Source organism: Struthio camelus, chromosome 1 (assembly GCF_040807025.1).
Source record: "Struthio camelus isolate bStrCam1 chromosome 1, bStrCam1.hap1, whole genome shotgun sequence".
Classification (NCBI taxonomy): Eukaryota; Metazoa; Chordata; class Aves; order Struthioniformes; family Struthionidae; genus Struthio; species Struthio camelus.
Genome location: NC_090942.1, coordinates 64,867,073 through 64,891,838, shown reverse-complemented (window position 1 = coordinate 64,891,838; position 24,766 = coordinate 64,867,073). Strand labels below are relative to the sequence as shown.

Sequence of the window (24,766 nt, the reverse complement as noted above, 5' to 3'; positions counted from 1 at the left end):
AATAGCCTTCAAAATTCTGAATAAGAACTAGAAAGGGTTAACAAAGAAACGTGTTCCCTCCAGCATAATTGTATATTTGGCTTATATTTTAATAAATGAGTAACAGCTGAACTGAGAGGCCAAAAGGAGAGTCCCCCCACCCTGAAGTATGCTCAAGGCAGAGTTTGGGCTGCATGTGAGTCAAGTTCTGTAGTGGGTGATTTAGTACAAACGCACTGAAGATTAAGTATAAATTAGGCAGCTGCATAGAAGGTGGGTCAGCAAATAAGAGCGAGTGGCTAATGCAGGTGAGGATTGCTTTTTTTTTTTTTTTAATGTTTTAATTTTCTTTTGAATTCCCTTAAGGCAATGAGAGAAGGAACAAAACCAGGCACTGTGGCTGAGCCTTAGGGGAGCAGGAGGTCTGCGGTGATAAATCAGCAGCGTTTCAGTGAGATTAAGGGGCAACCTTGTGTAATATATGAGGCAATCTGGAAAGAGGCATTTTATTATTGCACTCTGCTCTGGAAGAATTCAGTTCCAGATGGTTAAAGTGGGGGTAAACCAGGAACCTCCTTCAGAGGCCCGCTGTCCGGCGACAGTGTAGCGTAAGAGAAACAGGAGGAGTTCCTTTGCACTGAGAAAAAGTCCTATCTGGTGAAAGCTGTCTCTGTAACTCGGTAAAATAGCTTGCATTAGTAGAGAATTTCCTCTTTGCAAGGAAAGGTGGTGATGAGTGGTGACTATTTGAGTGCCCTTGGGCACATTCCCCCACTTAGGAGATGTGTCTTGTTCTTGTAGGACATTTCCTGGAAGATTTCGGGATCCGTTTGTTGCTGGAAAGTGAATACTCCAGGTGGTTCTGGAGGCTGCTGCTGTTGGCCTCGTGCTGATGGGAATATTGGCCTTGGTAAACTCCCCCCACCCTAACCGCTAGCTCCAGGGCTGGGTGGTAGTTCAGCACCCGCTACGACACAACAGGGACATGAGTTCCCCAGGAAACGGGCTGAAGCTGTTAACATGTTTCTGATAAATCACCAAGCAGTGGCTAGGAAGCAATTTTTTTTTTGCATCTCTTTTAACCTCAAGGCAAGAGGTTAAAACAAAGATATAGTTCAAGGAGGAATTTCTTCTGGAAGAGCTGGGGGTCTTGGGATTTAGCACTGCTCGTCTCCATGTTACAGGCAGAAACCCTCAGCCCATAGTACTGATGCAGTGCCACAAATCACTTTGGAGGAGGAGGACTGCTGCTTTGTTACAGGGTTTCTTGATTTGAAATGGTTAAAAAGGATTCTGGTTTGGGGAAGTTTTGGCTGTACTTTGCTACAGCGTTGGACTTCTCTGTTGGGTCTCTTCTACTAGAAACATTTAATTTATTTTTGTTTGTGTTCTGTCTTACGCAGCTAAGAAAACAGTTTCAAATAGGACAAATTGTCTTGTTCCAGGGAGGAGCTCTGATCTGAAGAGTGAAAACAGCTTGCTGCTTGGAGGATCACCCACGAAAGAACAAGGCTCTGAGGACAGTTCCCTACACCGTGCCCCACAAGAGATGTTAGAGAGCCAAGATGTTAGCCTAAGCAAACACTGCTCTCCTAGATAGTTTCCATGCAAAGTGGCTTCCTTCTTAGGAGTTAGGGTCCCTGGTCCTCTGGGTGCTGCTCCTTTAGGCCCCTGTGGAACAACGGGCAAGGCAGCAGCATCTGGGATATTTGTTTCTCCTGTTTGTAGGAAGAGGAATTGCTTATTTCACAGGGATGCTAGTAGGTCTTTCTGGTATTTTTTAACAGCTGGTGCTATGGAAGAGTTAGGTGTGTTTTAATCAGGTGCGCTTCTCTCCCATATTTCTGTTTTGCGTAAGTCACTGGCAGCAGGAAAGGAAGAAACGCTCATGAAAGAACCAATGTTCCTGCAGATCGTTAATGGAAAATGAGTTCTGGATGCACGTAAGTGTGAATGTGTTGTGGAAATCGAATTAAGAGTTACACTCAGACACTTAGAAAAGTGACAAGACATCATACGATCTGTACATCTTGTGAAAATGAATTGGCACCATCATAGTTAAGATATCACCTGCTGGTAATGGCTGCTTTGGCAGCCTGGTTTAATAAAGAATTTTAAAGTTGTAGGATGAAAATTCTGGTTGGAAGGTACTCTAAAAAAACAATGAGAATTTTGCTGTTTAAAAAGTAGACTTAGTTTAGTTCTATTTCTTGCCAAGCATCAGAAGTGTGGAGTCAACATTGTTTTACACACTCAATTAAAAGGCCATCATGTCGTCATGAGGTCCAGACTCATCACAGTCACCAGTCTGTTTTCCAGAAAATGTCAGTCTTGCCCGAGGGAGAATTAGAAATGCCTAAATGTGAGGATAAAGGTGATCAGCGTGACCCAGGCCAAGAACTGTTTTGCTGTCCATACTTAAATTATTTTTATTAAGAAAGAAATGTGAGGAAATTGCAGTCTTTTCCTAGACAAGTCAAAAGAATAAATTGGGGAAACACTGTAGAAAGAGGAGCCATTGAAAATTATGTTTATGCTTAGGACGATCACCCTGGATTTATTGCTAACATCTTAGGCTGCAAGCTTGATTTATTAACTACTATCCCTTTGGGTTTCTCATCCAGGACTGTAAACCGGCTGTAGAAAGCTGAAAAGAAGTGAGCCGCATGTCTTGTCTTTTTAGCCTGTTTCTTGTGTTCACTATAGTCTATAAACAAACATCTCTCAGGTCTCCTAAATAGCTTTTCTGATTGAGTTCCCAGAACAGAGCACCACCAGTCTCATTAAAGCTTATTTATGCTACTTTCATGCATGAATAAAAAAGCTCCTATTCACTGCTGATTTTGTTTAGTTAGAGCCTATGTCTTGTGGTGAACATTGAATTGGAGTGACATTTTTTGGCACAGAAAAAAAAGTGGGACTGTGGAGAACAGTTTGCCCTGCATCTTTTATAGTAAGAAAAGGAAAGGGTTAACCTGTTCTTGGCTGTATCGTATTGACTGAGGCCCACACAAAGAAAATACAGCTGTAAATAGTTAGAAATATTCGCTAGTAGCTATTTTTTTGGTAAGTCATTGAACTGGGACTCTGGAGATATGATTTGTTTCCCAAGGATGCCACCCACTTCCTGCGTGATATTAGGAAGGTCATTAGTTGCTCTGCGTCTCAGTTCCGTAGATGTAAACGATGCTCTCTTCCTCCTCTGCTTTTTGCTTATTTAGATTGATAGCGTTTCAGGCAAGTAACATCTTCTGCTCTGTCCGTGTGCCGATCACAATGAGTCCTGCTCTCAGCTGGGTCCTTTAGGCACCATTGCAAATAACAAATATGATTTTCCCTTTATGCTTGTTTGTCTCCTTCATCTTCATCCACGCTACAGTGCCTGTGAGGTAAGATTAATGGCTGAAAAAAAAAATCAGTAAAAATGAAAAACAAGCAAGTAAAAAAACAGCAGGTGAGAAAAACTGTGAAATGGCTTTGCTTTTCTCCAGTCCTGCTGGCTGGTGATCTCATGCAAAGGTACTGCGTTTTGGAAAGAGAAAGATTTGAGCCTGCAGTTTGAGTCAAAGGGTGAACAAACCCCAGCTTTGTACGTTTCCTTTGTGCTAAGCACATTGTGAATATTCTTAAGCATTGCCACAAGGATTAACAACTCTGCATTTTAATGTGCCCTGTGCTGGAGTTTAACTATAAAGCAGAGCAAGCAGGAATGGTCTCTCCAGGCGGTGCTGTCTACTAGGTGTCTCTTTGAAGTGCTATTCAATAGCTTTCTGTTACTTTTTTTTTTGTTTTTCTCCCTTCTCCTTCAACAGTTTCTGGAACAAATCCTGCTAGATTTCACATTTCTGAAATTCGCTGTACTGGGGTGCTTTATCTCCAAACGTTCTTGTATGGCAATAGTATAAAAGAGCGTGTGAACAAAAGCACGGCGTTTGGCATTCACTTTGGATCATTAACCTGGTCTGTAAATTTGGTTTGATCTCTCTTCCCCCCCTTCTCTGTGTAATTTCAGAGCCCGTGAAGAGAAGCTGTCTTTTGCTGCCTTGGGAGTCCAGCAAGAAATGGGAGTCTGATGGATTGTAAATACATCTGCTTTGTTTAAAAGCCAGCCAAACAGATAAGTGCACTTTAAATTTTCTAGCAGTAGCATGTTAGACGTATCTGTGCACAAAGCATCTCTCCATTTTCATTTCAATTCCGTGAACCTTCTGTGTTTTACCATTGCTGACGAACGTTCTGCGATTCCCCTTTCGGCTGAGAAACAGCAGATGATGGGTATTTCATGCGAGTTAATTAGCAACTGAGGGGAAATGCTATTGACAGCTCAGGAGGCTCCCTGGGGTCTCTCTCTGCCCCTCCAGAGTCACTGTCTCCAGCAGCCCTGCGATGCTTTGGGACTCCAGCTAGCAATAAGGGATCGGGTCTGAGATATTGGACTGAGCTGATGTGACCCGTCAGAGCCTGAGCAGTCCACTACGACTTGTTAGAGGTTTAACAAGCCAGCCTGGCTCATTTGATTGGGAAGATGCTTGTGGCAGCTTGGCGAGGTTTCAGAGAAACCAGCTAGCATTGCTGAAAGGATGGAGAAAGGATAAACTCTACTTCTTCCTGCTGGTATCTAGGAAGGGAAAATAACCAGGGATGTAGAAGACTGAGTTTAGATGGGGCATACGAAGTGGTATCGTGGGTGAATCATAACAGGAAGCGTTCTGTCAAAGCTAAGGGGACACTTGTATCTTTGGATGGTAAATACAGGTTATTGAGAAAATAACTTTTGGATTCTTAGATGTGCTTCCTTAGGTGACCATTACCTGCTCTTGAACACACCACTACAATTATTAAATAATTTAAGGGATCCTGAAAATAGGGGTCTCATGTAACTTCACAATAGTATATAATCAAGGGATTGGGGCAAATATTTATTATACCTACAATTTACAGAACTGGAATAATGAAAAAAATGCTGAATTTGAACTGCAAATCCATTTTTATGAGTATTACTCACAAAAATTTAAGTGATGTTTTATGAAATAGAGAAAAGTGACAATCATTTGCTTTCAAGCACAGCATGTGGCTATTGGAGGGAGATGTGTGGCTGGAAGAGGGTAGGACCCAAATTAATGAATCCAGACCAATCTTGTTTGCTCTAATAGGGCTGATGAGAAGTGTAAAATGTCTATATCCTTGCTGTTAGAATAAGTATAAGCAGGTTTGTTGCAGCAAAATTAGACTGTATTAACTGGTGTGAATTTGTTTTACATACCTAAGCAGGAGAGCTTCTTGGTAAAGGTACCAGGCTAGAACTGAGGGCAACCTGAGTCCACTTCTCGGTCACAGATTTCTGTGACCTTAAGCATGGACTCTAACCTCAGTCTCTTGGTTTTTTTCTGTCTGTAAATGGAGCTCATAATACTGCCCTTCCTTGCAGGGAAGGGGCATTGAGTCATGTGGAGAATGAGAGTCAAGATTATGAGGTAGAAGATTACTGCAGCATGAGAGAACTAGGTCCAGCTCAATTTATGGGATCCCTAGAGTGCCTGAAGTTCCCTCTTCTCTGAGACAAGCTCTTTACTCACGCTGTTGTTATTGAGAAAGGGTTTGTAATAATGGAAGAAACTTCTCTGGTATCAAGGACTGCCCTTTGCAGGATAAATAATATTTATTCTTGGCTCTTCAATCCCCTGATGGCAAAAGGGCCTGAGAATATACTAAAAAACACTGATAAAGTTAAGCCCTAGTGATAAAAGTGTAATCAGAGTATGTCCATTCACTAAGAATGGATAGGAAATAAGAGCAGCTCAGATCATTCGTGCACCCCAATTAACAGAGCTCTTTGCTTCTTGGGGAGGAAGGAAAAAAAAAAAGAGAGAGAGAGTAGTTTTGAAGTCAGAGATCCGCAAGGTCTTGATTCTTAGGTTTGCAGCTTGAAATCTTGGAGGATGTTTCCTGCTAGAGTGCTAGTATCAATGTTCACCCAAGTTAGAGCTCCTTCAATTAACTGTAACCTGGTCAGTTCCAGTCTAGGCTGCAAACTTATCTTTGGGCGTTAAAGTTGCACTTGGAAATCATGTCCTGAAGTCTGGCATGGAACTTGTAATGCTCTGTACTCCTTGCCGGAAGAGGGAGAAGAAGGTAGCAGTCACTCTCAGGAACTGTGCCAATGGGAGAGATCATGCCCTGTGTTTAAATGCAACTGTATTTTGTTTGCTCTACGTATCCAGTGGCTGAGCAGAACAGATTCAACAGATCTTGACAGGTTGCTGTGAAAAATCGTATCCAGAAAAAAAAAAAAAAGACTCCCAGTCCCTAACTCTTTCCTGCTATTACAGGTGAACCTTGCGGACACTTTGAAGACCTTAACTTCTGAATGTGTGAGCTTCCCCTGGGATTAGAGGAGCCATGGGGAAAGACCAGAAAGAGGAGGAGGCTGTATTTCTGAGGAAAAAGATTACTTTGCTGAGGGCTTTCTCGCTTCTTATCGGCAGCATGGTTGGAAGTGGCATCTTCATCTCCCCTAAAGGAGTACTGAAAAACTCTGGCAGTGTGGGTTTCTCCCTGATTGTCTGGTTTGCATGTGGGCTTCTCTCCATGTTTGGTGAGTTTTTGTCAGCCTTTGCGTAAGCTCCTGGGAGATGAGGGGAGCCAGCAAATTTTTACATATAAAAAGTTGGGAGCAGAACAGACCAAAAATTCCCTCTCCCTCACGCAACAGAAACAAAGATTTAACAAGCCTTTGGGGCCACACAGGCCTAAGGGTCTTTTGTTAAAATGATTCCCTTATGGTGACTGAGAAAATTTCAGCACTTGTGATCTGTGAATATGAAATCACATGCAAGTCTGGGGCAAAGGGGTTAAAATGGCTACGATCTGCCAGGAGAGTCGGGAAAAAATATGGGAACCGACTCATTATCGGGCGGAAGTGAGACTTCGGTATTTAAAAGGTACCTGCTAGAATGAAGGCTATGCAGAGCTTTCCATATACACTGTGAAAAGGACAAGAAGTAACAGTCTTAAAACGCAGTAAGGGAAACTCACTCCTGTCGGTAAGGACAGAGAAGCACGACAGCAGGTTGCTGCAGGAGCTGCGGAGCCTGTAGCAGCAAGGGGTAGGCGTGTATCTGCCAGAAATGGTTTGGATATATCTGACTCCGTCTTGGAGGAAGGAGACGGAGTAGATGAATTCTTGACACCTTCAGTCCTGCTTTCTCTGCATTACATTTTGCTCCACTTTGTGGCAAATACCATTCAACAACTTTTTTTTTTTCACAGCGGGTGGACTTTCTCATTGAAATAACATAGCTCTTAAAATTACCATTGATACAACCTATGGCTTTCAGTTTCCATCTTTCGTTAACTGTATAAAAGCACCTTCTCAGAAACGCTCTACATGGGATTGAATAGGGTCTCTCAAAACTTTGGGGAGGATGTTTATTTCCATGGGTGACATTAAAATTTTTCCTCCTTCATAATTAAAAAAAAAAAAACTACAATGACGACAACAACAAAAAAGGAGATACGTTGTGTGAAAAAAAACCCCTTAGCGTTGTTGCATGTGCATGCGAGTACTTCAGAACACAGAAATCAGGATGGTCAATTGTTAATCTGTCAACAACTCTAGTTCTTCCTCTTAGCGTATGCATACCAGTATTTCATGTTTTTGCATATACTGTTAAGTGTAGGCCTCGTTTGTGGTACATGTGGGATGTGGTTGTTTGGGGTATGATATATTTTGTGTGATTGTTTGGGGTATGGTATATTTTGCTCAAGGAAAATCTTAAAACATAGTGTGAGCGCAGTGCTTCTCTTAACTGAGCAGAGCAATAAATTATGAAGTATGTGCTGGTCATATAGCCAAACCTCCGCACTTGGAAAGGTTTCTCTCTCCATTGCGTCCTTTTATAGTGTCTTCTGGCAGGGCCTTGGGAGTCTGTTTGTCAAGTTATTGTGTTTTGTAACTGAATTTGTTGGTATGCTCTTCCCTTTTATCAGCTTGATGACCTTCCCTGATCATTTTTCTGACACTTTTTTGCAGTGTTTTAAAAAGAACCTACTTTCTTTTATATATTTTTTTCCTTTAGGTGTGGCATTTATACAAGTCCCATAGTCTCAGTTCAGCAAAGCACTTAAATACATGCTTGAAGCATGTAAATAGACCCAGTGGAATAAATGGGAGGAGGTGTCTGCCCATGCTGAAGGCTTTGAATGGGAGTTCAGGATGAATTTACTGACAGAGAGGCTAGAAGAATGGGAACCCTCACTATTAGCATTACCCGAATATGGCATGAGCGCCGCAGGACTTGGAGGAATGGCTGTATTGCTGCTTGGCTTCTCTGCTGTCTCCTCTGCTGCCTGTCCTGTCCCGGCCACAGCTGCGTCCAGCCCTACGTGCTTTCCACGTTTTCTTCTTTGTGCCACCTCGGAGCTGAGGACAGGCAGGAGAAGCTTGGCCTGACCCGGAGGAGGCAGGTGGGGGCTGGCTGATCGTTGCAGCTCCCTCACATCCAGACCTCAAACAGTGCAGCTCGGTTCGGTCTCACCTTTTGGGATTGCACCCAAACAGTGCTCAGCCCGCTTGCAAGGGACTTTATGTGCAAGGAGGTGGAGTACATAATGTGTAGTGAAGTGTTTTATGATTTCTTTTGGTGAACAAAGGATGTTTAATATAGCAAAGGGATCTAGTGTAGGCAGGGTTTAAGATTCATGCTCAGATGTGTTCGAATGGCATAATGAATTGCTATGCAGAAAAAACAGATGGGAATTTTTTTGGCACTGGTGGAGGTATAATGGTTTCTATCAGTTTGCCTGAAAATTTTAAGCTGTCTTCTCAAATGTGCCTCTTCTAGGGTTTCTCGTTCGGCCTAGATGAAGAGGGAGGGAGGTGTTGAAGCATTTGTTAAGACAAGAGTGGGCGGTTGTCAAATCTGTTGTCACACTCATATGTGAGGAGGTGAGCACATGAGAGGAGAAATGCTGAACCTCTTTCTGAGAAGTTTCCTATGCTCTGCGGTAGCGGGGTGTTTTTTTTTTCTTTAGGTGGCAATTCTTTTCTCTCAGAGGTCTCTCCAGGTCTTTTGTCTAGGTATCTTTGAATGAAGAAAGAGATTCATCCTAAGGCACAAGATAAGGACAGAGGAACATGGTCCATGATCAAAAACATGATTGAAATGATCAGTTAAGTTACTGTCTGTCAGCTGAGCTGCTATAAATGACTTTGCAAGCACTGTTATTGTGATCTAATTATGAGGACAAATGAAAGAACCTGAACATCCAAGAGTTTTTTAAAGGAAATCTTTTGTAGTGCAGCGCAAACTTTCTTTGACACACTTTTTCAGATAAACTTCTGTGGAAAAGTTATATCATTAATCTGAAAATATACAATTTCTTTCCTTCTGACAGAAAAAAGAACATACTTTGAAATACTGGCATACAAAAATAGGGAAGAAAAGTGCTTATGCTTTAAAAAATACCCCCTCCCCCTTTTTTCTCCCTTTAATCTACTACTTATTTTAAACAATTTACAAATTGAAAATCCAAATTTTCAGTCCTTGAAAAGTTCCACAGGAATCGCAGAATGATTTACTTGATTCATTTCTACCCAAACTTTTGCAGGTGCCTTGAGTTATGCAGAGCTTGGAACAAGAATCACCAAGTCTGGAGGACATTATATCTATATACTGGAGACACTAGGGCCTCTGCCAAGTTTCTTATTTCTGTGGGCAGAGTTTTTTGCTATTAGGTAAGACATTGTGTTTGTTGGTTTGCCTTTTGCTAGTTGCTGTGAAGACTTCAAAAAAAGTTATGGTGCCAGGTAAAAATCTAGGTATTTTTTTAGAGGAAAAAGTACAGTATGAATTACTTTTAAAGGTTTCCAGTGATGAAAGGAAGAAGACAAAATGACTCAATAGCTACATGTGTTCAATGTAATCTGTATTTGAAAAATATCTCTCTTGTGCCCAGACAGCTGATATGCTCCAAGGGCCGTGATATTTTTCGGTGATTGAGAGTAGATGCCAGGTTTATTTCAGATCTTCTGTTTTTATTGTTAAACTTTCTCAGGTTCGCCTGTGCAGAAAACTTTCTGCCTTAGCCCTGAGTTAAATAATACTTTAGAAAACTGTAAATGACTTGTATTTATTTATTTATTTACATCAAAGAAGAAGAAAGTCCTCCCCTCACAGTAACCTGCATCCTTCATGTCAGCTGAGATGAAGCAGGACATGTGAACCACACTGTATCGCTCAGTGTGATTAATCTCAACTTTTGCTCTTGATTTCAAGTTTAGATTTAAGCTTTTTGCAGCATGTGATTCTAAACCATTTACTGAAAAAAGCTACAAAGGAGACTATACCGCAATGCATCTTGTGTGTGGGAGAACAGGATTCATTTGGGTGGAGAACCTTCCTTCCCTCCATGTTTCCTGAGTTGTGGGCAGTTTTTCATCATGCTATGTTTTTTAACCTAGGCTGTTCTGGCCATTTGCAGACCACCATGTGACTCTGTGAATTGGTTCCCCTTTCCAGGCCTGCCAACAGTGCTGTGGTGTCTTTGGCATTCGGACGTTACATGTTGGAGCCTTTTTTTGCCCCTTGTGCGGCCCCTCTCCCTGCTGTGAAGCTTGTGTCTCTCCTGGGATACTGTAAGTACAAACTTTAATGCTGGTGGCCAGTCTTGGAGAGAGCAGAGCTTCTCTGCCACAGACCAGAGGTGCCGATTGGGCGTCATCTTTCGGGAGCGCTGTGGAATTGAGACCCTATGTTACCTCCCCGGTCACTCAAAGCTTCCTGATCCAAGGTACTGGTTTAGGGCCCCTGTAGAAGAAGAGAGAATGGTCCCCTCAGTCATCCATCCCTGTGGCCACCATGCAAGTGGTGGGGAGCGAGGCGAGTGGTGAGATTGGAGAGCATTGCGGCCCACCAGTACTGGGGGCTCAGCATTGATCACTGACGGGAGGGTGTCAGGGGAGCCTCTGAGGGGACCGTGCCAAGCACGGAAGGAGAAATGATGCACACACAATGGTGCAAACTCCACCCGGTTTGAGGGCATAAGGATCAAGCTTTTGGACTCCTTGCCTGGTTCATTCAGCACATGAAGCTCTCCTGTCCTGTTCTGGGCTGTGATGTGCTGCTGCTGAGATGTCCCTGCAAACTGATGTGTTTCTCCCAGACAGGTGTGGATCACCCAGCAGGAACCAGGCTCCTGGTTGCTTTTAGGAGCGTATCTCAGCTTCCCCTTCAAATGTTATATGCTGGGCCATACCTTTAATCCTTTCTGACATCTGTTGCTCAGAATGTCCTCCCTGTAAAGACATAGCCTTCTCTCTTGCGTCCCTAGAGCAGGGAGCATTACTGTACTTCTTCCTGCATGTATTGAACTCCGACTATGGCTGTAGCAATGTGGTCTCCTCTCCAGACACGGTCCTCACCCTTAATTCCTGGAGTGTCACCTGGAGTGCCTGGGTGCAGACGGCTCTCTCCTTCATCAAACTCCTGGCTCTTGCGCTCATCATCATGCCAGGGATGATGCTTCTGGCCCAAGGTATGCGTGCTCAGTGTGACTGAAGCAGGAAGGGTGCTTGTTCATGAGATGTCTGCACGGGGTGGCATTTATCAGTTCATAGCAGGGTAGCTCTGCTGTCCTTAGTGACGTGTGGTACCATGTTTGCTGGCAGGAGCTTTCTCTGCCTGCCCACTGATGTGAACTAGCCTAAGTCTGAAACCTGAGCTGTGTTACTGCGCTGAGGCTAGTGCACCTACCTGGGCTGTGCTTTCTCCAAAGCGATTCCAGGAAAAGTGAGTCTGCCCTCTATCGCAGGAGACTCTGTGAGTCTACCCAGAATAATACAGGTGCATTTCTCTGGGGAAAGACTTCTTTCAGTGTAAGACTAGCCTGTTTTCAGCTTGGCTCGAAGTCCTTTCCAACAAACATGAATCAGATGGACATCAGGGATATGTGACAGCATCCCGCAGTGACTTGAGCCAGTTACAGATATGTAACGAGTTACCAACCATCAGCTAAGCCCTGGTAATTGCACCTCTAACCATTCTGTAGCTTAAGCTTATGCATCTTACCTCTCAATGGAAATAGACAGTAGCTTAGTAAACTTACAATTGACTCATGCTGGATTGCATGCTCACATTCAGAGGAAAAAAAACCTACCAGTGGTATCTTCTGGGAGTGACACCCAGGGTGCTGGCTTTAATCCAAGCCTTATTTTTATATAAAAGCCCATGACATTCGTACTCAAGGGATGAAGCCTGCTCTGTCTTCATGCTATTACCTTCTGCAAAGGAAACAACAAAGGCACTGGTCTGAACATTCATGTTTCTTTCTCATGTCTGAAGCTGGCTTCTTTGAACATGTAAAAATCCCCTCAGGCTGGCAACCCATCTGAACTGAAGGACTGCCCTGCAGCCAGAAATCCTGAGCCATTATTGTTAGGAATGCCTTCGAATGACAATCTGGAGCCCTGGCACACTCCTCTGATGAGGAGGATAAGTGGTGGTGACATCTGGAGAGAGAATTCACTGTGAGACCCCAGTATGACAGGCTGTATTTCATGTGACTCATGGGGGATTGTAAATCATTCATTGATACACTGTGGACAATCAATCCTTTTTATGTACCATCACTTATCAGCAGTTGTTTTAGAATATAAAAACCTACCCTAGTAGTCCCATTTCCTTTTTTTGGTTTAATTTTCTTCAAATCTATCTTCCTTCCGACTACATTTTTTTGCTTGTTTTTAAATCCAGGTTTGCTTTGTTCCCCTTTCTGATGCTACTTTCATTGGTTATGCTCTTGTCTTTTCCTCTGCCATTACTTCTTCTTTGGCTTCAAGTCTGGATGCCTAAATCTTATTGAAGAACTCCTTACAGAGGCACCTTAGTAGAAGTGTCTGATTCTCTCCATGTGCTCTGTGCCATTTCATCCCTTTCCTGCTGAAGCCCAGCTACGTGAGCTCCACGCCTTTTACTTCTAAAGAAATCTTAACAAACCTTGGTTGATAAAATGTGGCTAACATCCAAAATCTTGACTTTGATTTTTATTGAACAAGCATGGCTTTGTAAAACAAACCATTTCCCTTCCACTTCTCAGTGTTGGTCCGTTTTTTTTTTCAAGCAGACCACTTTTCTGAAAATTGGAGGATTTAGTAAAATGGGATCTTCATCTGATCTCCTTCTTTCTCTCTGTCTCTTTGGTTTCTCCTCCTGCCGGGCAGTGTATTGATGGTTGGAAGAGGCGGTGAGGAAGCGTGTTTTCCTGCAGCAATGTCCCAGGGTGGCTGTTTCCACTCCTTGTGCTCCCTCCTCCATCCCTTGGTTCCCATGCTCTGCACAGCATGAGGCTGGGGTCAGCGCTCTTGCAGAAGAGTCAGGAGGTGGCACAGCAAGAGTTGAATTAGCTGCTTCGTTGGCTGCACAACATCAAAAAAGAGCGTGCATCCAGCTGCTTGTGTGTGTGTGTGAACCCAGTGAATTAGTTTTGGGCCCAAAGAAAGAAGAGGACAACTTAGGTCGCCTTGTCTCCATGATCTCCTGTTTCCACAGCAGACACTATCTGGAGAAGAAAAAAAAAAAAACAGCCTGAATGAAATTTCTGAAATTTCTCTCATAGCTGGATGGGAGATAGATTTATTCCGTCACTGTTTATGAAGTAAACATTGCAGCACAGCACTGCAATTTAAAGCAATGAAATGAATCTGAATATCTAAGTACAAAGAAGTTGCAAACGTTTTTCCCAGGGTTGGACAAGAGGTACAAGGGATGTTAACCCATGGGATGGAAGCCTGTTTCTCATGTTTCCCTCCTCTCTATTCTTTGTTTCTCTCTTGTGCAGGCCACACGGAAAACTTCCAGGATGCCTTTGACAGACAGTCACTGGTTTTGGATAAGCTGCCCTTGGCTTTTTATGCAGGGATGTTTGCATATTCAGGCTGGTAGGTGAGATCTGAGAACACTTTAGGGGCAGCAGATTGGTGTTTGAGTCAAGATTCAAACTCTCTCCTTATCTTCCTCTACCGTGCAGGTTTCAGACTAGCTTTGTGCGTGAAGAATTGATCAGACCTGAAAGGTAAGGCAAGGATAAGCACGTGAATCTTGTGTTGTCAGCCTCTGAAGTACATTAGCTTGTCCGAATATTAGGAATTAAGGAAAAATGTCTGTGGGTTCTTCTAACGAACGCCGGCTGCACTCTGCAGGGGTATGATGAATAACAGAGGGATAACGGTTTGTTTGTTGTATCTCTCTCTTCTCTCTTTTGTAGAAATATCCCACTGGCTGTGATAGTGTCCGTGATCACTGTAGTTGTGGGGTATATGCTCACCAACATTTCCTATTACACGGTCCTAGGGACACAAGATGTTCTGGCATCTCCAGCTGTTGCTGTGGTGAGTTGTTGCCCCAATTGCTATCTATCTTCAGTGTGACCAACGTGTATTGAAAGGATGGTCGTGGCAAGTATTTAGGAAATGGTTTTCCTAATAGAATGACCTTCTGCTTTGTCATTTCTCTGGATTATTGGACAATAGTAGCTTCTTCTAATCTTACCTAAAAGATAACGAAAAAGAAACTGGAGATGACAGTAGAAAAGGTAAGATTCATATTCTGTTCCTTCAGTCATGGTTTCTGCAGTTACTTCTCTTGAATCTGATGTCATAAGAGATCATCACATATTTCAGAAGTCGTTTGCTCTTCTTCCAGAGTTTTGTGCAGCGAGCCTTCAAAAGTCTTATCTCAGTGGTCCCTGTCCTTGTTGCGCTGTCCTGCTTTGGAACAATGAACGGAGGAATCTTTACATTTTCAAGGTCAGATTCCTAAGAATTTGTTACCTTTTTTGCTTACTGAATCACAGGGGAAAGCACCAGTAAGCTGTGTAACTGCATGTCCTCTTGATGGCATTTTAGCCCCTCCTGGGGAGAAATAGGGCCTTTGACTCCCGAGAGGTAAACTACAGGACAATTGCTGTCGGCTATCTAACAGTCTATCCTTTCCTCTTGTGGCCAGGTCTAGACATTGCTATCTAGAGCTGGTTATAAAGCAAGGTTTCTATCTCCCTTGCATACCTCTTCAGTTTAAATCCAAGTGAAACGTCAGTGATTCCAGTGTTGACCTTGGCAGTTGCTCAGTAAAATTGAGTCGTTTTTTGTTAGGTCAGCTCAGCTGCTCTGCTCCAGGGCAGAGGATCCCTCTGTTTTGAGGATCTCTGGCCAAAGGCAAATGCTCCCTCGAGAACTTTACTTTGAGTTCAGTGGAATGCTATCAGGACCAAGCCATTCCTAAAGCAATAGCCTAGGCTCAACAAATCATACTATAGCTATAATAATAACCTTGTTCCATAGAAAAACATCTTGGCAGCGCTACTGGCTACTAAGCTGCATGTCCTTTTGGGAGTCTTGAAATTGGAGAGGGGCAGAGCTCACGCAGAAGGGGCGTGTCCGTCTGGTCCTGAGGAGCTGAGCACTCTCTGGAGCCAGTTCTGTTTCATGGCTTTGACTGCAAAAGGGCAAATCAGTAGATACGAAAAGGATGTTTCCTACTGCAAGAGCTAATGATTTATTCAATTCACTACTTTCAAGTCCAGTATTAAATGCAGTGTGGAGAATCCTTTGCTTTAGCTCCTCTAGGTATAGTGACTTTCTTTGAGCATGGTAAGTCTCTGGGCAGCACAGAGTTTCCCTGTGCCCCTATCATCCTTCTCTCCCTTGTCCTGGTGTCATTAACATAATCACTGCAAAAAGGCCATATAAATGGTGATAGGGCCTCCCTGGCTGCTGGCCAGGCACACTCCTGCAAAATCACAGAGGCTGCAATAAAACCAGTTTTACACTCATGCCCCAGCTGCTTTGGGCTCTGCTCCAGTCCAGCTGATGCTCTGGCATGGTATGTTTGCGGAGATTAAATTCATGAAATTGGATATAATGCTTTCCCCTTAATTGCCCTTCCATGATTCAAAGGAGGGATGGGGGCAAGGAGCTCTCGGCTGCCATTCTGTAGCTGGGCCTATGTGTAGCTGGCTTCTCTGGAGCACGCTAAAATCTGTTTTCCAACTGCTGGCCAGAGGCTTGAAAACCCCCTGTCACTTGAAAACCTTGCTATTTATTTATTTGCTTATTTATTTTTAAATATATGTATTTTTTATTCCTGGTCTGCAGCTGCTGCTGTGATAGGCCTACCAGGGCCTCCTGTGTCTTGAGCCCAGTCCCCTGTTGTTATGGGCATCAAGAGTGACAATCCCTTCATAGGCTCACCAGCCTCTCTTATAATGACTTGAGGTTTGTGACTCCTTTACTTCCTACTGGAAAGGCTAATTCCCTCTCTGATGGCAAGAAACTTCCCTGCTTCTGTTTCTAGGCTGAATTCACTCATGGTCACTTTGGACTTGCTCAAAGGTCTCTGCTAGTGGGTCAGCCAAGGGGATGCTGCCAGTGATGCCGCTGGTGGATCTTGTGCTGCACAGAACTAACTGGTCCTGGGAGAACTATGGGAATTCAACCTTGTTTGTCTTTGTTTGTGTTGGTTTTTTCTTTGTTTGTTTTGTTTTTCCAAATTTCCCTCAAACATCTGGCTAAGGGCAGAACTGTGACCTTAGAAAGCCGGTGTGTGCTGGTGGGTAGGGGTGCAGTGGTCTTAGATCGGTCCAGGAACGGATCTTTTCATTTTCTAGTGTGAATGTAGGACGCTGGAGCTTAGGGCTCCCTGTCTCTTCCTAGGACTCTGTTTGTGGCTTCAAGAGAAGGACAGTGGCCTCCTCTCTTCTCTATGATCCATATTCGAAGGCATACACCTCTTCCTGCTGTCATGTTAATGGTAAGGAGGTCTGGCTGTTTGACTTGCTCTATTCTTGCAGTATTGGCTTTCTCATTTTATCTGGCAATCTGCAAAGCCTGGAGAAGCTCATGAGTTTTAAAGGGAGTTAAGACACTACCTCAACCTCCAAAAAATAAAGATGATGGACTATTGGAACTGGCTGCACACTAGGAAGTCCACATATGCCATTAGTGGGATCTGAACCCACTACATCAGTCTCCCTGGCTCATTGCCTTGGACATATTCTTTAAAATTATTGTTCCTATCATCTGCCACAGTTGCTGCTCAGTATTATCCTATGAAAGCATCTCTCCCAGGCTTCAGCTATTTGGGAAACTGAAGTTCCCGGATGTGGTGGAAATACAAGGAAAATACATTTGCGGAGATCCTCTCAGTTTTGCTTTTTTTTTTTTTTCTGCTAGCAATGGTTCAGCTCCAGTCTGACAGTGCTGCAGTGCCTGTTGCGGTTTGGCTGACCTGCTGAAACTTAGCAATATCTTTATATATAGTCTTGCACACTCCCTTTGTTTACAACCCCAGCTTTTGGAAGATAAATTAGAATGCCCCTCATGTGGCATTTCACTACTTCTGTATCCCAAAGCTCCAGGGCTGCCTGGCTACTGCTGACTGGCAGCACGGGCTTCTGGATCATGCATGTTTTAATTGCCGTGCCTAGGACACAGACCCCCAAAGATGCTGTTGATCTCCATTGGTCTGTTCTGTAGCACATCGTAATTGTGTATTTAGACCTTTCACCACAAGCCTTTGGTCTGTGACTGTGTTTTGTAAAGTGTACTGTAACCTTTGAAATGTTGGGGCCATGAAGTAGCTGCCTGTGATTGTTGGGGGGGGGGGGTTGAGGAGATGATCCATATTACCCTTTCCAGTTCGAGATCTGCAGTAAGGCTTTAATGACTGTATTTCATCTTCACAATGCTCAGTTCCCTTTGGTTACTGCCATGGTGTGTATCGGAGATATCTACCATTTAATGAACTTCTTCAGCTTTTCCCGATGGCTCTTCATAGGATTAGCCACCCTTGGGCTCATCGTCCATCGCTACCGCCACCCGGAGCTGCACAGCCCATTCAAGGTAATGCATGGTGCACATGTACAGATCAGGAACATGCAGGTCGTCATGTCTTGCTCGCTCTGATTTGTTAAGAATTGGAGTAATATGTGGCCCTGATTGCATTTAGATTCTGAGGGGTCTCGATTCCTACTGGTCAGAAAGGCATGTGGAGAGCTCTTGGGGCTGGAGCAACTGTAAAACTGTACAGAACTATAAAACCAGTTCTGCATGGTGTGTTACCCGTCATAGCTATAAGATGGCAGCTTGCTCTAGAGGAAAGAGTATCAGGCTGGGACCTGGGAGATGCAAGAAAGACAAGACCCAATCTCATGGGTTGGCAAGGAGGGTGCCTTGCCTGGATGTTATTTCAGTGGTAGATAAGCGTCAGCTTCAGCTGAGAAGGAGGAGAATGACCTCAGGCTTGGGGGAAAGGAGTAATTGACAAAGAGATCCTAGGAGAAAACCAGGCTTAAGCCTTACGGAGAATTGTCTCCTGTCACAAATATATTGTATAGCGTACTGCAGCTTGTGTGCAAGTGCTGCAGGCCCTGAGGCTATGCACAGCACGCAGGTACATAACATGAAACTTTTTATTCAGCAGCCGGCTATCAGCAGCTAATGGATGGCGCAGTTTATGGCCCCGTGGAGAAGTACCTGCTCTCTTGCAGCAGGGAGACAGAGTTGCTTTGCAAGCTTGCAGCCACGCATGACCTTTGCCTGCTGCGGTTGTACTAAGAGCACAGAAGGCAGTGGGGTATAAAAAGCTGCTAGCCAGTGCTGTTAGCTCACGTATTGTTTGGTTGGTTGCTGGTGGAACACTATGTTTCCTGTGACTGTTTTGAGCGTGGGATTTACCTTGGAGGCACAGCCCCATATGTACATGTGCAGAGCTCCGACATGTTCTGGACTCATTGTACCTGTGGCCATAAGCCATGAGAGGCAGTAAAAGTGGGCAGAGGGAAGGAGGGGGAAAGAAAGAGGCTTCAAATCCCTCCTCCTCGGTGGCAGCTGGAGGCTGCCTTGTCCTCGAATGCTGCCTTTCCCTAGCTTCTCCCTGGGCCTCTCAAGTGACTTGTGCTCCTCCCTTCGCACACTGCTGGGTGCAGTGATCCTCTCGCGGAGAGGAGCTGGTCCCCTCATGTCAACAGGAGAAGCTGGAGCAGGTGCTAGAGCACCTTTCTTAGCTTTTGTAGCACTCCGGGCACCTTTCCCACTGCCAGATAATCTGCAGAAGGCATTTGTTGGGCCTCTGCTTAAACCATGCAGAATCTGTGCCTTTTTCACGTGGTGTCTGTGTGGTGCTTCCAGCTGGCTTCTGCAGAGGAAACCTCCGAGTCCACAGGCACCAGGCAACCGATCGGGGAGAAACTCGGGGGAACGAAACGCTTTTCATGACTCCTAAGACTCCTCCCCAGGCAGAGATAGACCTGATGCTTAGCCGGGGGTAATTTTTCTTCCTGGTCTTTGCGGGAGATAGACTTTTTAGAAGAGACCACGGAATGTTTCCACTTGTTGGCTGGTTGCCGTCATGTATTTATCCAGAGGCAGCTTTTACATAAGTTTTCTTTTTCAAACTAGGCTTCTCTCTTACAGGGTGTACAGTAGTAAGCAGCACCGATGATGCTTTCAGTTTCTGTAATTTTTGCCTCATTTTGTTTTAAATAGAGATTTAGGCTTTTAATAGTTTCTAAAAGTGGATCGGGTGAGTGAGGAAAATAATGGCACTTTGGTCAGTTTGGTTGTTTTTTGCCTTCCTTCTCCCTAGTTTTTATAGTCGCTTCAAACTTGACCAGTTAGCTGCAAAAAAGAGCAAGTGCATAAATGTGATGTGTGCGTGTGCTGCTCTCTAGTGTTCGAAAAAGAAGTTTTTTTTTCTTTTGACGCTAGCTTATTTATATGGAACAAATTATAAATTTAAGTGGTTCTGCTGGTACTTTCTTAACCTATAAATTTTATACTTAAAAATAGTCAGAAAAACCGATAAGAGAAAGAAGCACTCCCCTCACGCACCTCTCCAGCAGCTGTGCCACATGAGCGTGTGCCTGTTTGGCATCCTGGAAGGGAGCGCTCCTGCTGAGGAACTCTACTGGAAAGAGTGCAGCAAGAGCACGCCAGCCTGATAGCTGGATAGCAGCCATGGCTTGAGCAATCAGCCTTTTCCAACTCCGCATGGTTAGCATCTGAAATACGATCTCTGTTAAAAAGAGATTGTCATCCAAGGTGTGATCAGGATCTCCTTTATTCTATGAGTTATGGTGAAGAAGTGACTTGGCTGAGATTGGATCCACAGACTAAGGAAATGTTTCACAGTTTTATTGTTCATTATTATTTATTCCAATTGGCTCTTCAGATAACCCAGATGAATTGGATCATCCAATAGCACTGAGGCTGAGGTGCTGACTGCTGCTTTGGTCTTTCTTTAGGGTTGAAAATCATACTCCCAAAGCTGGAGCTATGGAGGTAGAGAGCCTGATTTATCCTGTTTTGGCCACTATAAGTCCCAGGCAAGAGGGAAGTTGATCAAAATGAGTCTTTAACATTATAACTAAACAATGGCTGGTTTCAAAGGGCTTGTTCTACTCTCTTTTTTTCGGTCTTTCCACCAGCAATTGTCACAAATGGCAAGTTGGTACATGTATATGCACGCGGGTGCAATACCTTCAGAGAGCAGTGGGGATATGGTAGACTTCCTCCTCCTGCTCATGCCTCACTGTGAGCGAGGTGAGGTTTATCTTCCGAGAAAATTGAGAGGGGTGTGCACCTTATTGAGAAGCGCATGCTGGGCTGCCCTCCCAAGGGTGGTACAAGTAAATGTCGTTCTATGCATCCTACTTTTTGGCAATTGATTGTACAGAAATAGCATGCAGAGATAGAATTTTTATTATCCTCTTTAAGACTGACAAGTGAATAGTGTATGCTGGCACATATGAATGCCAATTTGCTACAGCAGTCAGTTTTTCCTGAGAGTCATCTGTGCTCTTTTCCCTAGGTTCCCCTGTTCATTCCTGTCTCTTTCACCATCATCTGCCTCTTCACAGTGGGAATGTCTTTCTACTCAGACCCTGTAAACATTAGTATTGGATGCACCATAGTTTTAAGTGGTTTTCCGGTCTACTACCTCACAGTCCACAGGCATACGTCGGATCGTTGCCGTAGCCTGTTTTGTAAGTATGCGTTTGCCTTTCAGGTAGGGATGTTGGTTTGTTTCCAGTGCCCGTCTCCGAAATGAATTGTTCCCTCGGCAACAGACCTAGTGGAATCTAAATCATGAATCCCACTACCCCTACGAAGCCGTTCCCGTGATACAGCCTCCGTGGCTGAGGGGACGGGCAGTAGAGCTGTGCGGTGGGTGGCTGGAGGTCCCGCCTGTGCGCATGGGCTGGCGTCCTGGTTGTGAATACATGCATCAGCCACTCTGCTGTTCTATTTTAGAAAAGGTAGGGCTGAGATCTACCAATGAGGGGAGCGGGGAGGTTTGCTTTCACTGCCCAGCCCTGGTTTTCCCTAAACTTTACCATGTCTTCAGGGTTACCACCTCTCCGTCAAATTTAGTTGAGGTTGAACAGCGAGATCAAAATTTACTGTGGAGAGACTGATAGACAGAGTCTGTAATCCCATGCACAAATACGTTTACTGAAAGGTCAGGGAAAGGACTGGTAGGAAAAGATGACGCAGCCAGCCAGCTGTCTATCTGGTCTATATGCCTCTGTCTATATGAGGCATTCTGATTTTTCTTTTCTTTTTCTTTCTTTTTTTTTTTTCTTAACGGTATGAATCTGGGCACAGAAGCAGGTGTGTAAATGAGATACGTTTCCTCCCCGTGCAATATCTAGCATTACTTTAGATGCATCCCTGCTGGCATAAGTGCAATCATTTACTCTTAAATAAAAGTTTAGTTATAATTTATAATTTCAAATGCGAATTTTGACTTCTTTCAATTTGATATTGGGCTGAGGCCTGTCAGGAACCAGAGAACAGAAGAAAACATACAGCAAGAAGAGAAACAGATACAGTGATTTGGTAACATAAAAAGCTCCATCCATCAGAGCTGATGCACTGATTTTCAGCCGTAGCTCAAGATAAACCCCAGATTAAACTTTCTTCCTTTTCTCTCCCTTCAGATTATCTCACACACAAACTGCAGATACTACTGGAAGTAGTCCAACAAGAAATTAAGACTTACTGAGGAAACCATCACAGAAGATAAGCATCACAGAAGATAAAATCTACTTACCCCATTTCTGATACCTTTGATCCTACCAAAGGCAGGTCATGCTCTTAGTCTTTTAATCACTGCAAATGAAGATGATCCTGAACCAAAACCTTGCTGCAAGTGTTGTTAAGCTTGCCACTTGGGATCTGGAGGAGTGTGCCACATCTGCTTTTATGTCCCTTTTTTTTTTTTTTTTTTTTTTTTTTTTTAAGTGAATCAATCTAGTTCCCTGAAATAACCTTTCTCTCCCTGCAGAGTATATTTAAAAACAAGATCCTAACTTTGCAGCTTAGCCCAGTCCTCAGTGAAAGGTATATTTTTTTTTAAATTTTCAGACCTGGTAAATAGAGGAAGAGAGCCTGTTGCAGAATTCAAGGAGGTCTAATACAGGAAAATCAGATGCAGGTTTCAAGCAGAAACATTGTAGTAGTCATTCGAGATGGTGCTGTGGACAAGCATTATAAAGGGAAGTGAGCATGAGGAGAGAAAATTATAAATAAGGTAAATTATTTGGAAAGGAGGAGTGCAGGGAATAAAACTTCATTTACCAGAAAATGCAGATTCAGGCTAATGAAAAAAATATCTGGAAATCATTTGGAATTCAAATCATTAATAAAGTAAGATTAGAATGTTTTACTTTGATCATTGTGTCAACAAAGTAGGTTTATTTTCATTTGAAAAATAGTTTCGTGTTGTTCTGAAATGACATTTCAAAATGTACCAACACTTATTTAAAAATTAAAAACAAGCGGCTAAACCCCTGCAAGAACGTGACAAAATAGGTTCTTCCCTTCTTCCCCAGCCAAACTGTGATACCACCAGTGAAACTGAAATCTTAGGTTTTAGTCCAGCTCCAGTGACATACAGTTTTCTTTTAATTAGGCAAAATCTTCCGAGAAATTTGGGCATTGGACTTCCTTAATAAGTGCACCTTTCGTGTGGTAAGAAGGCATGAAAGACCTCATGCATGAGCTTTAACTTTAAATCTGTGGGCAAATGATTTCCTGAATGAGTGTGTAGATGCTCATTTGAACTATTGACAAAAGAAAGGTTTCTGTTTTTGAATGACTTTGACTTACATTATTAATGTTGCAAAGTTATGTCAAGATACAGTAATTAGCTATTTACAATCACTTACATGTTAATCTTCTTTCTAAAAGACCAGAACTAGTATATTGAAACTTGTCTAGCAGCCTTTGGAGAAAGGAAGAGCAGACTATGAAGCATTTTAAATATTTTGTATCAAGCATTTAGGTACTTGGAGTAAAACCAGAGTAGCATTTATAAAACCACTGTAATCTACCTAAACTTGTGAACTGCACTGTTAAGATTTGGAAATAAATAAGGGTTTTCCAAAGCAATTGAGAATTATTATTCTTGTTACGCCTTCTTCCCATTCTTGTGCTAACTCGAGCTGAGGGAGCAGTGTCATAGTGGCAGGACTTGGGTTTTTTTGTTTTTTGTTTTTCTTTTTTCCCCTGCAGATTATTTTACATACAAGCTGCTGGATGTTGTCCAACAGGACATCCATGCTATCTAGGAAAACCATCACAACTTACAGAAGAAGATACGGGCTTCAAAAGAGAGTGTGGTCTGAGGTGAGACTAAGCTGATAAATTTAGTGATGTTTCCAGATTCCCAGGTACGGGTCAGCTGTGCAGCAGGGAGTGCAGGAACCGGCTTTGCACACCTTTCTGAGCACCCTGATCTGGGTGGCTGGGGAACAAAAGTGCAGAAAACGATACTGAGCAGGAGAGCCCCATAGTCTAAATGCAGCCTGAGGCAACCCTGTTGCCAGTATCCGTTGCCAGATACTGGGTTTGTGATTTTTTTGCATCTCAAAGTAGAGGCATGAGACGCTGTCTGCTTGGTCCCGGGCTGTGGGAGCACGCTTTGCCTCAGTACTCACACATCAAACCTTGGAGTGGTCCTAAGTTACAACAGAGCTGCTGTATGTCTGCAGAAACCCATACGGAGAGGGTGAAACACGGCTTTTTTGTTCGTTTCTCTCCTCTGAGGAAAAAAAGGGAAGGGGCCTGAAATTTGTGGGGAAAAGCAAGTAATCCTGCTTCCTGGATCACGATTTGTTTATACATGATAAATCGTTTGATAAATGCAGGGAAACCACACTCCAGTGCCTTTGCTGACTGTGCAAGTAAAATGATCTTGCACATACAGGATACGTGTTCAAAGTCTTTCCAGACACTGGAAATGCAGACAGCCATAGTACCTCTGTTATGTTGACAGTAGAAATCAGAGGTTCAGCAGAAGCCTTCTCCACACTTCTTGATACAGTTAAAAGTGATAAAAATAAAAAATATGATCAGAAGGTGAGTATCAGCTTACAGGGAATTCAGCCTCCAGTTGGTGGCAACTTGTGTGTTTGTAGGGAGGATGGTGTGTTGTTCCCAGCAAAGCTACCTAAACGTTTCGACCAGGCCAGAGTGTTTTTTCCTAGAGCTGCTACCTTGTATATCCTGATGCTCTTTGCTTCAGATCAGAAGAGTTTTTCACTAGAGAGTTCACGTATGCAAAAAATAAACCTGCAGGATCTGATTCTACAAATCTCATCAGTCAAAGAGAATTATAAAAGTTGGGCAACTGTGGTGACAAGAGCCAGCTACTATATGAGCGGTCAAAAGCCAGTCAAAAGAGGGCAGACGGGGAAGAAATAGAAAGTCCAACCTCATAAATCACGC

At 43.5% G+C, this 24,766-nt stretch overlaps 1 protein-coding gene across 4 annotated transcripts; it reads left to right on the top strand.

Annotated features, from left to right (window-relative positions):
- The first annotated feature begins 1,429 nt into the window (after positions 1 to 1,429).
- Positions 1,430 to 23,428, top strand: LOC104147330 (cystine/glutamate transporter). 4 transcript variants are annotated; one of them, XM_068945288.1, is made up of 14 exons: positions 1,430 to 1,739; positions 1,838 to 1,922; positions 3,992 to 6,574; positions 9,589 to 9,715; positions 10,500 to 10,615; positions 11,389 to 11,514; positions 13,816 to 13,915; positions 14,005 to 14,049; positions 14,242 to 14,365; positions 14,679 to 14,782; positions 16,688 to 16,784; positions 17,726 to 17,875; positions 20,844 to 21,018; positions 21,976 to 23,428. In XM_068945288.1, the coding sequence occupies exons 3-14, from the start codon at positions 6,379 to 6,381 to the stop codon at positions 22,038 to 22,040; spliced, it is 1,425 nt and encodes a 474-aa protein (XP_068801389.1). In that variant the 5' UTR covers positions 1,430 to 1,739; positions 1,838 to 1,922; positions 3,992 to 6,378; the 3' UTR covers positions 22,041 to 23,428. The 4 variants fall into 4 exon arrangements, 3 of the variants coding, with proteins under 3 accessions (XP_068801389.1, XP_009678238.1, XP_009678240.1); XR_011141418.1 differs by lacking the exons at positions 1,430 to 1,739; positions 1,838 to 1,922 and adding an exon at positions 3,251 to 3,368 and having other exon boundaries at positions 17,788 to 17,875; XM_009679943.2 differs by lacking the exons at positions 1,430 to 1,739; positions 1,838 to 1,922 and adding an exon at positions 3,251 to 3,368.
- The last annotated feature ends 1,338 nt before the right edge of the window (positions 23,429 to 24,766 follow it).

Coding starts and splice junctions, on each gene's coding strand:
- LOC104147330 (XM_068945288.1), top strand. CDS start 6,379: ATGGGGAAAGACCAGAAAGAGGAGGAGGCTGTATTTCTGAGGAAAAAG. Junction 13,916..14,004: donor ATGTTTGCATATTCAGGCTG/GTAGGTGAGATC, acceptor TCTACCGTGCAG/GTTTCAGACTAGCTTTGTGC. Junction 21,019..21,975: donor TCGTTGCCGTAGCCTGTTTT/GTAAGTATGCGT, acceptor CTCTCCCTTCAG/ATTATCTCACACACAAACTG.